The sequence below is a fragment of the Rhinoderma darwinii genome, chromosome 6, assembly GCF_050947455.1.
Source record: "Rhinoderma darwinii isolate aRhiDar2 chromosome 6, aRhiDar2.hap1, whole genome shotgun sequence".
Classification (NCBI taxonomy): domain Eukaryota; kingdom Metazoa; phylum Chordata; class Amphibia; order Anura; family Rhinodermatidae; genus Rhinoderma; species Rhinoderma darwinii.
Window position 1 is genome coordinate 136815846 of NC_134692.1, and position 15083 is coordinate 136830928.

Consider the following 15083-nt stretch of genomic DNA (forward strand, 5'->3'; position numbering starts at 1 on the left):
AACTCCCAGAATGCCCTGACAGCCTGTAAAAACAAATAAGAGGCCTTTTGGTGTACTTTAAAAATGTGAAGACTTTTTTTTAATTGCCTATGTCTATGCTGAGATATGGCCCAAAACCTGGGCTGCACCACTGAGAGATTCTGATGACATGTCCACTTCTGATTTTTTTTCTGAGTTGCAGTGTTGTCATGGAGACCATGTGTGGATCTTTGTAACATGTAGATTTAGGAGATTTGGACCTATGTAAGTTCTCAAGGTAACAACACTGCACCCGACCGATATATGAAGGACATGATGTCATCAGAATCTCTCAGTAGTGCAGCCTCAGGTTTAAAAGCTGTAATTTCAAGTAATTATACCTCAGCATAGGAGGATCTGATGCTTTTATGGAAAGTAGTGCATATGACCCCCTTCATCACACCCAAAAATGAATAGAGATCCCAGGCCAGACCCCCTAAAGTAACAGAGACCTCTAATCAGACGTGCAGATACTTTCTTCTCCTCGTCCTCTACACTCCCGGCACTGCTATAGACAAGATTTCCGACACCATCCGCGATGTCGGGGCCTCATCTGCAGCGGCGCTAGCGTAACGAAAACTTCAGGAACGAGGAGAGGTGAGTATTTTGTCAGAAAGTGGGGCAACTGGGAGATTTGCCAGCTCTTCCCAGGGTCCAGCAGTTCCCCCCTTATCTGGGAGTCTCCCGGGCGAGCTGACGATTATGAAATATCCACAGGATAGATCATGAATGTCCCACCTCTGGGACCCGCACCTATCCCTAGAACGGGGGCCCCTAATCCCTGTTCTAGCTTTTTGTTCACACGCTGCCCCCTGACCACTTCCTGATTACATGGTCGGGAGTTACGGAAACAGCATAACTCGCTTGCGTCAGCCCCATAGAACGGAGTAGAAATGATGGAAACAGCGTCGCTCACATACTACGCTACCTCCGTAACGGCCATTCACGTTGCATAAATACTGCGGTTTTTTCCGCAATGGAATTTATTGCAGAGAATCCGCAGCAAATCCAGTAGCAGCAAAGTGGATGAGATCAAAACAAATCTCCTCAACACGCTGCGCAAAGACGAAGCGGAAAAAACGCTCAGAAATTGACCTGCGGTGCCGAATTTTATTCCGCAGCATGTCAATTGTATTTGAGTAATTAATGCTTATTTGTTGCAGGTTTTCCCCATTGAATTCTATGGGGAGGTAAATCCCGCAACAAATAACAGCTGTTGCATTTTTTGCAGTGCGTTCGCAGCGATTCCACCGTAAAAAAAAACACCTTATAATTACCCAGAAATCTCTGTTCCTCCCTCGAGCGATTCAGTTTTTCATTCGGGATTCCCTGCGGTGCACAGGACGGATACGATGCGTGCTTTTACGCAGTGTATCCGTCCCATGTGAACTCCGCCTTACTTTGCTGTTACTATAATTACGCTGCGAATTTGCCGCGCGAAAATACGTTCGGCAAATCCGTCCGAAATACGCATTGTGTGCATTTGGACCAAATGGGTTGTGTTTTTTGTTTTAGGACATTGCCACTCTTGTCCAGAAGTTGTGTCTAATACTGCAATACCAAACACAGCCTATCCACCAGAGTGGCCCTTTCTTCTAATCCCTGACAACTCCATGAGAACAAATTGTCAGGATGCAAGAACGACACAAAGTGACAGAATCCTACAGTGATAGGTTATGGCACGTGCAAACAAAAAGTAACGATTTATTGGTGGATGAACCACGGAGGCGAAGATCATTTGGGTCTCGGACGACAACTACAGGTATCTGGTTATAAAAGAACATACAAGAGATGTCGCCATTGCAGTTGATGCTTCTGTTGTTAACAAAGTTAATAAAATATACAATCCGGCCATAGCCAGAAGAGAATCCTCCATTAATAGGACTCTTTGGCTCAGCAGCTACTATAGACCTGCGCCGCTTATCTATGTGGCAACAGAGGATTAGACCGGACAAAATCCAACCCATGTGTCCACTGAGACAGGTGACAGCAGGGCCATCCCGATAACTATGAGATTGTTGGCAGATCCTATCAGCAAATCACCAGCCATTGGGGTACATGTGGCTAATTGATTTGTACATTGTATTCTATGGACTGGTCAATCTATGAATTGCTTGGCCGCTCTCTACTCAACATCTGACACTGATGACGTCACGTTATTTAGGATCCACAGACTAAGAAGTGAAGTATTCATACCGTATGTGTAGTCTCGTGTGTTGTTAGCCTCGCATCGCAACGTGCGTGCTGCCGGCCTTAAATGTAACATGAGGGTATGATAGCGCTGCGGGCATTAATGGGTCACTAAACTTTTTTTTTTATTTTTAACTTTTAACATATCATAGTGACACGTCAGAAGTTTTGATCGGTGGGGGTCCGAGAACTGAGACCCCCCCCACCGATCGCTAAACCGAAGCGGCAAAGGGTGAGTGCTGTGCCGCTTAGTTTCTGAACAGTGTGCGGACTAATAGACTTTCTATTGAGCCAGAACACCGCTCCGTGGAAAGCCGATCAGAAACTAAGCAACACAGCGCTCACCCGTTTTGTTTTAGCGACGGGTGGGGGTCTCGGTGCTCGCACCCCCACCACTCAAAACTTCTGACAGGTGAAAAGTTTTTTTAAAAGTTTAGTTACCCTTTTAGTTCTACTTGCAAGTGTAGCATCTACAACATATGAATTTCCAGCTGTTGTGAAACTACAACTCCCACTATGCCCTAACAGCCTGCGGCTGTCAGAGCATGCTGGTAGTTGTAGTGTCACAGCAGCTGGTAAGCCACTGGTTGTAGACCACCCTCTTTGCCTGACTCCACGTAATGTGATGTCCTATGGACGAAGCAATTGAAGAAATAAAGAAATGCAAATATTTTATTATTTACAAACAATGTAACACAAGAGAAACAAATGATTTCATATACAATCAGAGGTAATCATGGAGATTTAAAGAGAACCTGTCACCTACACACTATGGACATCAACAGGGCGTAAGTGCTCTTTGACATCCAGGGTTCAAGTTGTTGCCCCCAGACTCCCAAAGTGCATTGATTGGCAGAGAAAGGATGGGGGAGGAGCAGCACCTTGTATTAGTCAAAAGAGCGGAACGTCATTGCAGTGCACAGGAATGGTTATGCTTAAAGGATTAGAAAAACAGGTCTGCTTTCTTCCAAAAACAGCGCCACATCTCTCTACAGGTTGTGTGTGGCATTGCAGCTCCGCACCATTCACTTCAATGGAGCGGAGCTGCAATACCAGACACAACCTGTTGGCAGAAGAAAGCAGCCATGTTTTTCTAATTATGGACAACCCCTTTAAAATCAGTGCAAAATAAAAACAAACAAACACTAAAACGTATAAAGCTCCCATTAAACTCTTGAATAATAAATCCATCTACACTAAGCTCCCCCTAGTGGTGGCTGCAGGCACACATAATTTTATAATTTACCTCTATGGCTATGCAGGGGATTTGGAGCTTTGTATCAGAAAAACAGGACTCTGACTGCTATAAAAATATATTAAGAAACTCATCGGCACAGAAATTTGGACCTGAAAACAAATTTAAAATTCAAGCCACAAATTAAACACAGGGTGTGCGCAGCAAATTGTATTAGGAGAAAAGTAAAAAAAAGAGAATACAAACCCAAATCACTGTATACATTACACAAGCACAAATGGCTTCCTAGAGGAAGAGGTGGTGGGAGTAGTGGAAGGGCTTGACTGAGATTAGAAAAACGTGACTGCGTTCTTCCAAAGACAGCGCCACCCTTGTCCATGGGCGACTTCTGGTATTCACTTGAATGGGGCGGAACTGCAATACCAAACACAGACCATGGAAAGGAGTGGCGCTGTTTCAGGAAGAAAGCAGCCATGGTCTTGTAGCCTGATGCAACCCCTTTTTAATAGCATACGGCGTAGAATATTCCACACAGCAAATCAGCAGCAAAGTACAGTACAATACATGTGAAGGGATTTTTAAAACCCCATCCCCATGTAGTGGAGAAAAATCCACGCGGACTTCACCGCTTTAACGTATCGGGTGAAATCCACAACACAATCCGCATGTAACAAATGCAGATTTTGCTGCAGAATCGCTGACGACTTGCGGAAAATTCTGCTGCAGATTTCTTTTTACCAAATCAGACATGACAAAGAAAAGCTGCGGTTACAGGAGCATTATTGTCAACTCCCTGTGTTGATTGGACAATGCACAAGTCGCTACACAAGCTGCGGCAGGAAGGTAAGCTCTCATACATTCCCACCTCCCAAATCTAATTTTGCTAGGACAGTCCTGCCATGATGTGGTTACATAGGATAAAACCCAGGTGCCGATATCGTCCGGATTTTTAATTTAGAAATGTCGGGTTGAGTCAATCACCATTTAATGGTGAGGCCGGAGGTGATCTTCTCCACGGCGTGGTACTGCGTGTGCAGAGCGGCCGTCACCCCGGGGCTGTCCTCACCTCCCAGCCACTGCTCATAAAGCTCTTTTACTCGGTCATTCCGCTCTGGAGACTCCGTCCTCACCGACATATACAGCTGCTCCACCTTCTGCAGCAAGTCCTTCCCGACCTCGCCTTCTGCTCGGATTTGTCCGCCTCCATTCAAACACCCTGAAACAGAATGAACCAGAGTTATGGGGAGGGCAGTGATCGGGACACTGGCAAGTTTCTAACATCTCTTTATGTAACATGTCTGCCTTTAGTTATGCCCAAAGTGAACATCCTTGCTGTAATAGTCAGGCCATGCTATAAAGTGAGGTATCATTCAGAACCCAGCCATGCCATAAAGTGAGAGAAGAGCTAGAACCCAGCCATGTCATAAAGTGAGAGAAGAGCTAGAACCCAGCTTTGCCATAAAGTGAGGCAGGTAGAGCCTAGCGATGCCATAAAATGAGACAGCAGCTACCCACAATGCCATAAAGTGAGGCAGCAGCTACAGCACACATGTTCTTAGTTAACAAAGCAGCTCCAGCACAAATCTACCACGATATAAAGCATTACCCAGAGTCAGATTATGATGCTCAATGTCTTATAAGGAATCCAAACGCTCTTAAAAAACGAAATTCCAAAAATTTACTTTAAGATTTAGCGCCCGCTATCTGAGATAAAGCAAGATATCCTTATTATTTTGCTAAGAACATTTATTTGAGGCAGGACACCCTGTGAGAGGAGTTACCTGAAGGACAGGCCATCACCTCCACATAGTGGTAGGCGCAGCGCCCTCTTTTTAACTTCTGTACCAGATTCTGAATGTTTCGGAAGCCATAAGCCAGTGCAAACTGCAACAGCACCTCCCCGTCCTTCTCCAGCGTCACCTCCTGGAAGTCTTTGTTCCTGGACAGAGTAAAAAAATGACCAGAGATGAATTTATTCATCAGGTGCAGGAGGGGGTCACCAAGTGACCCCACCAATAACATGCGGAGACCATCAGCTTGGAGATACAGCAGTGGACCAGATCTTACTTTAGAGGCTTGTATTTGATCTCATCCACATGGAGGCCAAAGAGTTCTTGAGCTGCATATTTAAATATATGTTCTAGGTATCCGCCGGATCCCCCACCTTCATGTCCCAATGGTTCATTGTCCACCGCACTGCTGAACCTACAGAGAGACAATCCTTAATATCCAAGAAAACTTCATATCCCATCTCCAAACAACTCAAAAGCCCATGCAAATTCACTATTCTTCTGGCGGAGTCACTGTGTACAACCATTACTTATCCTCTACTTATCCTCAGTTACAGCCTTTATTATACTCCAGAGCTGCCCTCACTATTCTGCTGGTGGAGTCACTGTGTACATACATTACTTATCCTGTACTGATCCTGAGTTACATCCTGTATTATACTCCAGAGCTGCACTCACTATTCTGCTGGTGGAGTCACTGTGTACATACATTACATTACTTATCCTGTACTGATCCTGTGTTACATACTGTATTATACTCCAGAGCTGCACTCACTATTCTGCTGGTGGAGTCACTGTGTACATACATTACATTACTTATCCTGTACTGATCCGGAGTTACATCCTGTATTATACTCCAGAGCTGTACTCACTATTCTGCTGGTGGAGTCACTGTGTACATACATTACTTATCCTGTACTGATCCTGAGTTACATCCTGTATTATACTCCAGAGCTGCACTCACTATTCTGCTGGTGGAGTCACTGTGTACATACATTACATTACTTATCTGGTACGGATCCTGAGTTACTTCATGTATTATACTCCAGAGCTGCACTGACTATTCTGCTGGTGGAGTCACTGTGTACATACATTACATTACTTATCTGGTACGGATCCTGAGTTACTTCATGTATTATACTCCAGAGCTGCACTCACTATTCTGCTGGTGGAGTCACTGTATACATACATTACTTATCCTGTACTGATCCTGAGTTACATCCTGTATTATACTCCAAGTTTTAAAGCTGCAATCTCCCAGCATTCCCTCTTAGATCAGTGTGTTTACAGAGCTTGCTCTGGTGATTTACATTCTTGGAAGTGTCGCCTATACACCAGGCACTGTACAGTCATCTGACGTAGGAAAAACTAACTGTCTTATAGGAGCTCAGCTTTGCTGTTGGGAAAGGGGGAGGGTCTACATAACAATCAGCAGAATTGTGAATGCAGCTCTCAGGTGTAGATATTTCCCCTGCTCAGCTTTGAAACCAGGACCCCGATGCTGCAAGACCACAGAGCTAACCAGTGAGCCACGAGTGCATTTCAGTGTTAAAGGGGTTGTCCAGGTTGGGGGCTAGGTTTTATACTGATGACCTATCCACAGGATAGGTCCCCAGTATATGATTGGTGGGGTTCTGACACCCGGACGCCGCACCAATCAGCTGTTCCGGTTGAATAGGAGCAGAGCTGCAGTAACCCAGCACGGCTGCTATACTGTGACCGGAGCCTTCTGCTTCTGGCACCGACCACTGCATTGCTTTCGGTGCCTGGAGGCAGCCGAGACAGCTGATCGGTGCAGGGTCCGGGTATCAGAACCCCCACCGATCATATACTGATGACTTATCCTGTGGATGGGTCATTAGTATAAAAAACAGCCCCCAACCTGAACAACCCCTTTAAGGAGGAGGTCTTCTTAGAAATTAATATAAAAATACTAAATACTTACTGTGTGTCAAGGGGACAGGGATTCACATCAGGCAAAGATATTCCCTCCTGCTCCAGGATCCGCATCACTTCCCCTTTTAGAAACAAATTTTATTAGCACCGGCCTTCGTAAAACACAACAACACCACCCAGAGGATGCCCGGTGATAAGTGTCCTCACTTCTCACCAGTGGTGATGACACAATCGACATCTCGAGTCTCGTATTCCTGGTTGAAGAAGTCCGGCCTCGAGGCCTCCAGCTTCTTATCATAACACGGCATCACCGTGACGTGGTAGATCTGGTTTGGCTTTAGGTTCTGTGTTGATCGGAAAATAAACGTAAGAGAAATTATGAGATAGAAAGATAGAGAATTATAAGAAATAGATAGATAGAATTCTTCACCTTTTCCTTTGCAAAGTAGGTCTTCACCAGCGATCCCATGACTTGCTGTGGAGATTTGATGACACTGATGTACGGGATAATAAGGGAGCCATGAGTTTTCTCAGCATAACAAATCCAACCTAGAAGAGAACAAAGGTCAGTAATTGCCATTGTGGTCTTTATTCTAGACAGGAAGCATATTGTCCCATCACTCCAGTATAACCAGAGCTATGAAAGCCGGCGGTGCTGCGGGGGGCGGGGGTGTCTTTCTCTCTAGACAGGTTTGGAAGTCTGCAGAAGGAGCGTGGGAACTGTGTTGTCAGACTTAATTTGCTCCGTTTAGGAATGATCATGTGGTCTGCATAGTCCAGGGGTGTCCCACAGATATGGGGACCCAGAGGGAAGGTCTGAAAACCGGGCACCAGGGACTGCACTGCATTTATGGTGGACAGACAACTGGAGCTCCTAAAGAGAGGAAAGGCCTCCACCAATCTCCGCTGTTGCAGATATATAAGACGTGGGATGTGGGAATTCTCCTTTATGCATCTTTAGGAGATTGTTAAGGATCCTCCAGTTGGTCATCATTATTTTTATACAATATACATGTATATATAATCTATATACGTACCTGGGCAGGCTGAGGCCATCATGGGCAGAGACTTCTTATCTTCCTGCTGTCTCTTGTAGCGTTGTATAAACTCTCGTTGACTTTCCAACAGGCTGAAGTTCCTGGAGAAACTGGTGTCAAAAACATAGTGAACCCCTAAAAAGTGAAGACAAATTAACCTCGTTATGCAAGGATATGTGAGCGGTGGGTGGGAGCCAAGGGGGTCTTGGCGTTCATCAGTCTGGGAAGGCTGAATGACAACCACTGCTGTAATGGTGGTCATATTGGTTGCTATCCAGCTTTTCCAAGTCAACAAGAGCACATTCACAAGTGAGGTTACTTAAAGGGGTTGTTCACTTTGATGATGAGCAGTTTTTGGGGGAAGCCGCTTCTCACTCATAAGAGTTTCTGTAGGAGAGATCAAGAATGACGGTACCTACTCATATCAATGGTGTTTGGTCCAAAGGGGTCAGATCCCACAGAGCAAGAGCAGCTGAGGTCCTTAGTGGGGACTCCCTCTCTATAACCTCCATATGGTCTAATAGGACTTATGGATGTGTCAAGTAGACTGTGCCTTTAAGGACATATTTAGCTTCTCACCCAACTGTTTGAAGAACGATGTCAATTTCTGTGCCGTTTCCTGGATGCTGAGGTTAAACTTTGTAGCCAGAGAGGCCCGTGACTGCGGAGAGACGGACACCACAACCAACTTCTGCTGCACGGGATCCTCAACCTGAGGAAGAAGCAGGAGAAATAAAGGACTTTTAATCTGCAGAAATTGTAACAGGAGAAGCTTCACTACAACCCCTTCTGGACCTTTCACACAGTCATCTCACAGTTTAGCAGTTCATTGACTGTGGGTGTGACAAATAAAAGCAAATCACGCTGTGACTGGCAGTGAGAGGGGAGGAGGGAGGAGGTAACTATGAAAGACTTCACACTGCGCATGAGAATTCTGGAGCACTAAGACGTTTCGCTTTTGGGTGGAGGTTCACTTTAATAGGGACTCGCACAGCGTAAACACTGCAGATTTTTCGCAAAGGATTTTTAAAAATCTGCAGCGTATTACAGCAGCAGCAGAGTGGATGAGATTCAGCCGAGAAACGGTGCGTTTTTTTTTTTAATCGGCAGCATGTCGATTTATGCTGCGGAATCGCTGCTCTTCGTTTACGCAACATGTAGGCAAATGCAATGATTTTGCAGCGGAAAAGCTGCGATTCCGCTGCATAAATCAAAAAACAGAAAAAAAAGAATTGGTTCTTTAATAATAAAAGGACTAATACTTACTCTAGGCCATTGTCAAAGCCAAGTGATCCTCTGCTCCGAGTACAGCCCGGCCTCCAAGGATGAGGTTTCATCCCACGTGACTGCTGCAGCGTCATCCCAGGAGGCCGGGCTGTACTCGGAGCAGAGGGACGCGTGGCTATGACAACGGAGAGCGGAGTAAATATGAAAAAAAAAAAATTATCACTGTTTCCGCACTGGAGATTCCGCCCGAAAAACTGCACCCCAATTTAGTTCTGTTTTTCGGATAGAATTCCCTGCGGCTTCCGGGACGGATACGCGGTTTACTTTTACGCAGCGTATCTGCCCTGTGTGTACTTATCCTAAGATTCCTTCCCTGCTATAAGAACATGTGCGCTAGCATAACATTTTTTCTAGTAAGATGTTTAGTTTGGAATTAAAAGCCTGACTTCCCCATAAAAGCTAAAAATGTAGGCGTACCTGCAGGAAAGCCCAACATCCCACTCCCCTCCTGTCACACATCCAGGAAGTTCGGATATAAGGAGCAATATGGTGGAATTGTCACATTGCAGAGCTGCCTGTGACATGGACCCTACAGCAGCTCCTCATAGCCGAGCTTCCTGGACCCCTATAGGTAGAATATGGAAGGAGAAGGATATTGGGGATTACCTGCAGTCAGCCGTGGATTTACCTTATTTTGCTCCAGTATCTTGTACAGCTCCTCGTGACTCTGCTGTGTGATCAGGACGGTCTCTGCGGAGGTCACACATCCACTGCAGGCCAGACAGTCGTTCAGGGTGATCTTTGCCTTCTCCAGTTTCTGGGAAGCTCCATCCTGCAGGTCATAAAAACACCTCCATCCAACTTCTGCTCATATCATGTGGGGTGTCCTGCGTTTCATGCCCATCCCTTGTGTTTTTATACCCTATCGACTCCATATCTTTTTTTTTTTTAATTCCTTTGATCCAGCATTCAATGATCCCGAAACTCTGAGGGTATGTTCACACACAAAATAAAAAACGTCTGAAAATACGGAGCTGTTTTCAAGGGAAAACAGCACCTGATTTTCAGACGTTTTTTACAGCCGTTTTTCTATAGAGTCTATGGAAAAACGGCTCCAAAAGCGGCTGAAGAAGTGACCTGCACTTCTTTTTCGTGGCCGTTTTTTACACGGCTGCTTTGAAAAACAGCCCGTCGGAACAGAACGCCGTTTTTCCCATTGAAGTCAATGGGCAGACGTTTGGAGGCGTTCTGCTTCCGATTTTTCAGCCGTTTTTAGGGACGTTTACGGCCGTAAAAACGGCTGAAAACACTACGTGTGCACATACCCTGATAATCCGGCACCGTACCATGTCGAATTTCAAAAGGATTGACATTTTATCCACCGCCATACTCGTAGTCTGGTCTTCCATAGTGGCACCATATACAGGGACATCTATACAGTGAATCCGTAGTGTCGCTATATTTCTCTATGAAGGTTCGATGTACCAGTCGGTGGAAGTGTCAAACCGCTTTAAAAGGGTTTTCACACAATGCACTTCAGGGTATGTGACCTGCACATGCCATAGAGGCGTAATCGGGTGGGATGTATGACATACGGAAACCTCACTGCTCCCTATACTGGGGTGCCCGGGGCTCGGTTCAAGTATCACGGAACCGTAGGTATTCCATGAGCCGCTGTATGGTGCCCATTGTGAGGCACCGTATTCTCCCCTAGAAGCAATGCAATGTAGAATGCCACAGATTTCGTGTTCTTATTCTCATAATTCTCACCTGATTGATTTGAAAATAACTCCCATCATCTTCAATGCGGATCTTGGCGGCTCCTTTTCCAGGTTTCTTTTCAACTTTAACTGGTTTTATACAATCCTGCAGAAAAAAAAACATCATCATAAAACATATTGGGCCTTATTTAAAACTGAACCTTGTTGCCCATAGCAACCAATCACAGTGCAGCTTTCATTTGTCCACAGCAGTTTGAAATATGAAAGCTGAGCTGGACCTTGTTAACCATAGCAACCAATCACAGTGCAGCTTTTATTTTTCCACAGCAGTTTGAGAAATGAAAGCTGAGCTGGACCTTGTTAACCTTAGAAACCAATCACAGTGCAGCTTTCATTTTTCCACAGCAGTCTGAGAAATGAAAGCTGAACGCTTATTGGTTGCTATAGGCAACAACAACAGTTTTGATTAATGAGGCCAATTGACTTTATGGTGAGGTCCACAGGGGTTCTGCTTAATTTCAGTCTTGGGGTCCGAGCTCTGTCTGACGGCCTTAATGCAGCCGCACTTTTGGGTCTGTATTTCGGCTGCAGGTCAAAGGGTATGTTCACACGCTAGACTAAAAACGGCTGTAAAATACGGAGATGTTTTCAAGGGAAAACAGCTTCCGATCGTCAACCGTTTAAGCATCAAGCGTTTTTACGGACGTTTTTTCTAATAAGACCATGAAAGATGGCTCCAAAAGTGACATGCGCTTCTTTTTACGCGCGTTTTTTCCAAACTACCGTGTAAAAAACGCCCCATCGGAACAAAACGCCATTTTTGTCATTGAAATCAATGGGCAGACGTTTGGAGGCGTTCAGTCTCCATATTTTTAGCCGTTTACGTCTCGAAAAACGGCTGAAAATATGCCGTGTGGACATACCCCAAGGACCCGAACTAACAGCAACATAGTTAGGCCTGTTAGTTTGGAACAAACGCTCAGCTGGGAGAAGTATTAAATTTAGAGCTCGTCCACACGTAACGGAGTTGCGGACAAAAAATACACAGCGGAATACAGTAGCAGCAAAGTGGGTGAGATTTAACAAATCTTATCCACACGATGCGTACAATTTCCGAGCAGAAATTCACCTGCGATGCCTATTTTTCGTACCACAGCACGTCCATTCCTGCTGCGGAAAGTGGACTGAAGTGCTGCGTTTTTCACAGGAGAGGTCATTATCACCCAGCAATGAAAAAAACGCAGGAAAATCCGCACCATATTCTGCAGTAAAAAAACAAAGGAAATGGTGCGATTTTTCCGCAGCGGATTGTCTGCTCGTTTCAACGGAAATGCTGCAGAAATTTTCTGCAGCAATTCCGTTACACGTGGACAAGCCCTTATACTTTTTTTTTCAGCTTCTCACGTAAACGAGAATATTCCCATTCACTGACATCAAGCATAGATCTTGAAAATAGTGAGGAATTTAAACCAAGTATATGAGAGTTGCAGAACTTTTTAATTATACCAGTGTGGTAGAACTACAACTCCCAGAATGCCCTGAAAGTCTGCAGATGTGAGGGCATGCTGGGAGATGTAGTTTCACCGTAGGTTGCAGACACTGAAGTACCCGTTCAGGGGGAGTTGTATTCTAGGCAGCACAGAAAGTTATATACACCCCCCCACACCATCAATAAATGGACTAATCCAATAATATTATATTGGGTGATTGCTGGTTATGCAGTTGGCCAATACATTAAAAATGAGGCGTGACGTGATACACCCTGTTCTGCTCAGTGTCCCGACTGGAGCCCAGTGACCACGACATCCAGTGACAATGTCACGACATGATGCCCTCCTGCGCCTGTCAAACGTCCCTCCGCCATTCCCCGCCTGTTGTCACCGTGTAACTACGAGTCGTCCCCCCCGTCCTCACACACATATACTGGCTGATAGTTATTACCGACCCCAATAACATTACTGTACCTGTGAGGGGCCGATATAATCATCCAAGTCTGTCAGTTGCAGTACTCCACTAAAGTGAGACGCCATTTCTGCCACACTGCCGTAAAGTGACCGTCCGGATGCTTATGCTGCAAACCTGAGGTAAAATCGATGTGCCACACTGCTGTAAAGCAGCTCCGTACATTACAGCACAGACTGTGATTGGTGTAGTGTAGAGATTCGGGAAAAGCGCGGGAAAACAGCTTCTAATGGCCGAGGTTTTGCGGAGCCAAGTGCATTCTGGGAGCTCTAGTCCAGATTGAAGGAATTTCCAGAAGAGTTGAAATTCAATTTCACCTACTATAAATGGACGCAATAGTGTCCATTCTCACATCCTTCCTCACAGTGAAACGAGGGCGGCAGCAATGCAAATCCTCTAGTTCCCCGTTATGCGGCTTGTTGTGCAGCGGATGCGCCATTTGTGAGGATTTTTTTTGTCACACTTGACTAGTTTGAGAAAATACTTTGGAATTATACCCCACTATGGTCACATCCGAAACCTAATGCTCTTGAACACATATTAGTGCCAGCTAATCACAGTGCCCCCTTAACAGTACCAGTCACAGCCAGAGTGCCCCATAAAAGTACCAGTCACAGCCAGAGTACCCCATAACAGTACCAGCCACAGTGCCCCCAAATAGTACCAGCTACATCCACAGTGTCATCTAACGGTACAGCTACAGGACTCTGACGGAAGTACCAACCACAGTGCCCCCATAACAGTAACAGCAACAGTGCACCTAACGGTACCGTCAAAAAGACTCCTATAAGGGTATGTGCGCACTGTTTTTTGCCAAGCAGAAAAAATCCTTCAGGATTTTTGAGGCAGATTTTGAAATTTCGAGCCTAAAAACGCTCCAAAAAACGGCCGAAAATGCCTCCCATTGATTTCAATATGAGGCGGAGGCGTTTTTTTTCCCCGCGAGCGGGAAAAACGGCTGGCGGGTGAAATAAGCGACATGCCCTATCTTCAAGCGTTTACGCCTCTGACCTCCCATTGACATCAATGGGAGGCAGAGAAAGCGTATTTCACGCCGTTTTATGCCCGCAGCGCTCAATGGCCGCGGGCGAAAAACGCAGCGAAAATCAGCGTGCAGGGAGAGGGAAATCTGCCTCAAATTTCCAAACTGAATTTTGAGGCAGATTTTCTTCCTGCAAAAAACTCAGTTGCTCCAAACGAACGACACTTTTTTTTCTTGCCTCCCATTGATTTCAATGAGGGTTTAGAGGTGGAAACTGCTCCAAGACAGGGTTTAACGCTTTTGTTTTCCGTGGACGGTCAATAACCTTTGGAGAGAGATTTGGGCATTTTTTGGCACTGATTACAATGGTTTTCACAGCAAAATCGGCGTCAAAAAGTGCAGTGTGAACTGGGCCCTTATAAGGCTATGTTCACACGCAGAGTCAAGAACGCCTGAAAATGATGGAGCTGTCTTCAGAGAAAGCAGCCTCTGATTTTCAGCCATTTTTGAGGCTGAAAACGTTTTTATTAAGGCATTTTTTTCTAGGTGTTTTTGGAGCGTTTTTTTTACTGACACAATGAAAAACAGCTCCAAAAATGGCTGAAGAAGTGACATGCTCCTTTTTACAGGGTGTTTTTCTTCCGTGCTGTTTTTTAAAACTGGCATAAAAAACGCCCCATCTGAACTAAACGCCGTTAATCCCATTGAATTCAATGGGCAGATGTTTGTAGGCGTTTATGTCCCGAAATAAGTCTGAAAACTCGGTACCGACAAAAGGGCTCCTATAAGGGTATGTGCACACTGTGTTTTTTGCCAAGCAGAAAAAATCATTCAGGATTTTTTAGGCAGGTTTCTGAAATTTTGAGCCTAAAAATTGCTGCAAACGAACAGCGCTTTTTTTCAATGAAAAACGGCCGAAAATAATGTTCTGGGCGGAGACGCTGCGTGTTCTCTGCGGAGATGCTACGTGTTCTGCGCGGAGATGCTGCGTGTTCTGCGCGGAGATGCCGCGTGTTCTGTGCGGAGATGCCGCGTGTTCTGCGCGGAGATGCCGCGTGTTCTGCG

The 15083-nt window shown here is 45.4% G+C and overlaps 1 protein-coding gene across 1 annotated transcript; it reads right to left on the reverse strand.

The window, feature by feature from the left end:
• Nucleotides 1-2862: 2862 nt before the first annotated feature.
• On the reverse strand, nucleotides 2863-13250 carry CIAO3 (cytosolic iron-sulfur assembly component 3). The gene is made up of 11 exons (XM_075830584.1): nucleotides 13039-13250; nucleotides 11124-11219; nucleotides 10042-10185; nucleotides 8706-8838; nucleotides 8127-8261; nucleotides 7520-7638; nucleotides 7304-7433; nucleotides 7139-7211; nucleotides 5471-5608; nucleotides 5185-5342; nucleotides 2863-4619 (listed from the first exon to the last, which is right to left on the reverse strand). Exons 1-11 carry the CDS (start codon nucleotides 13102-13104, stop codon nucleotides 4381-4383), a joined length of 1431 nt encoding a protein of 476 aa, XP_075686699.1. The 5' UTR covers nucleotides 13105-13250; the 3' UTR covers nucleotides 2863-4380.
• Between the last annotated feature and the right edge of the window lie 1833 nt (nucleotides 13251-15083).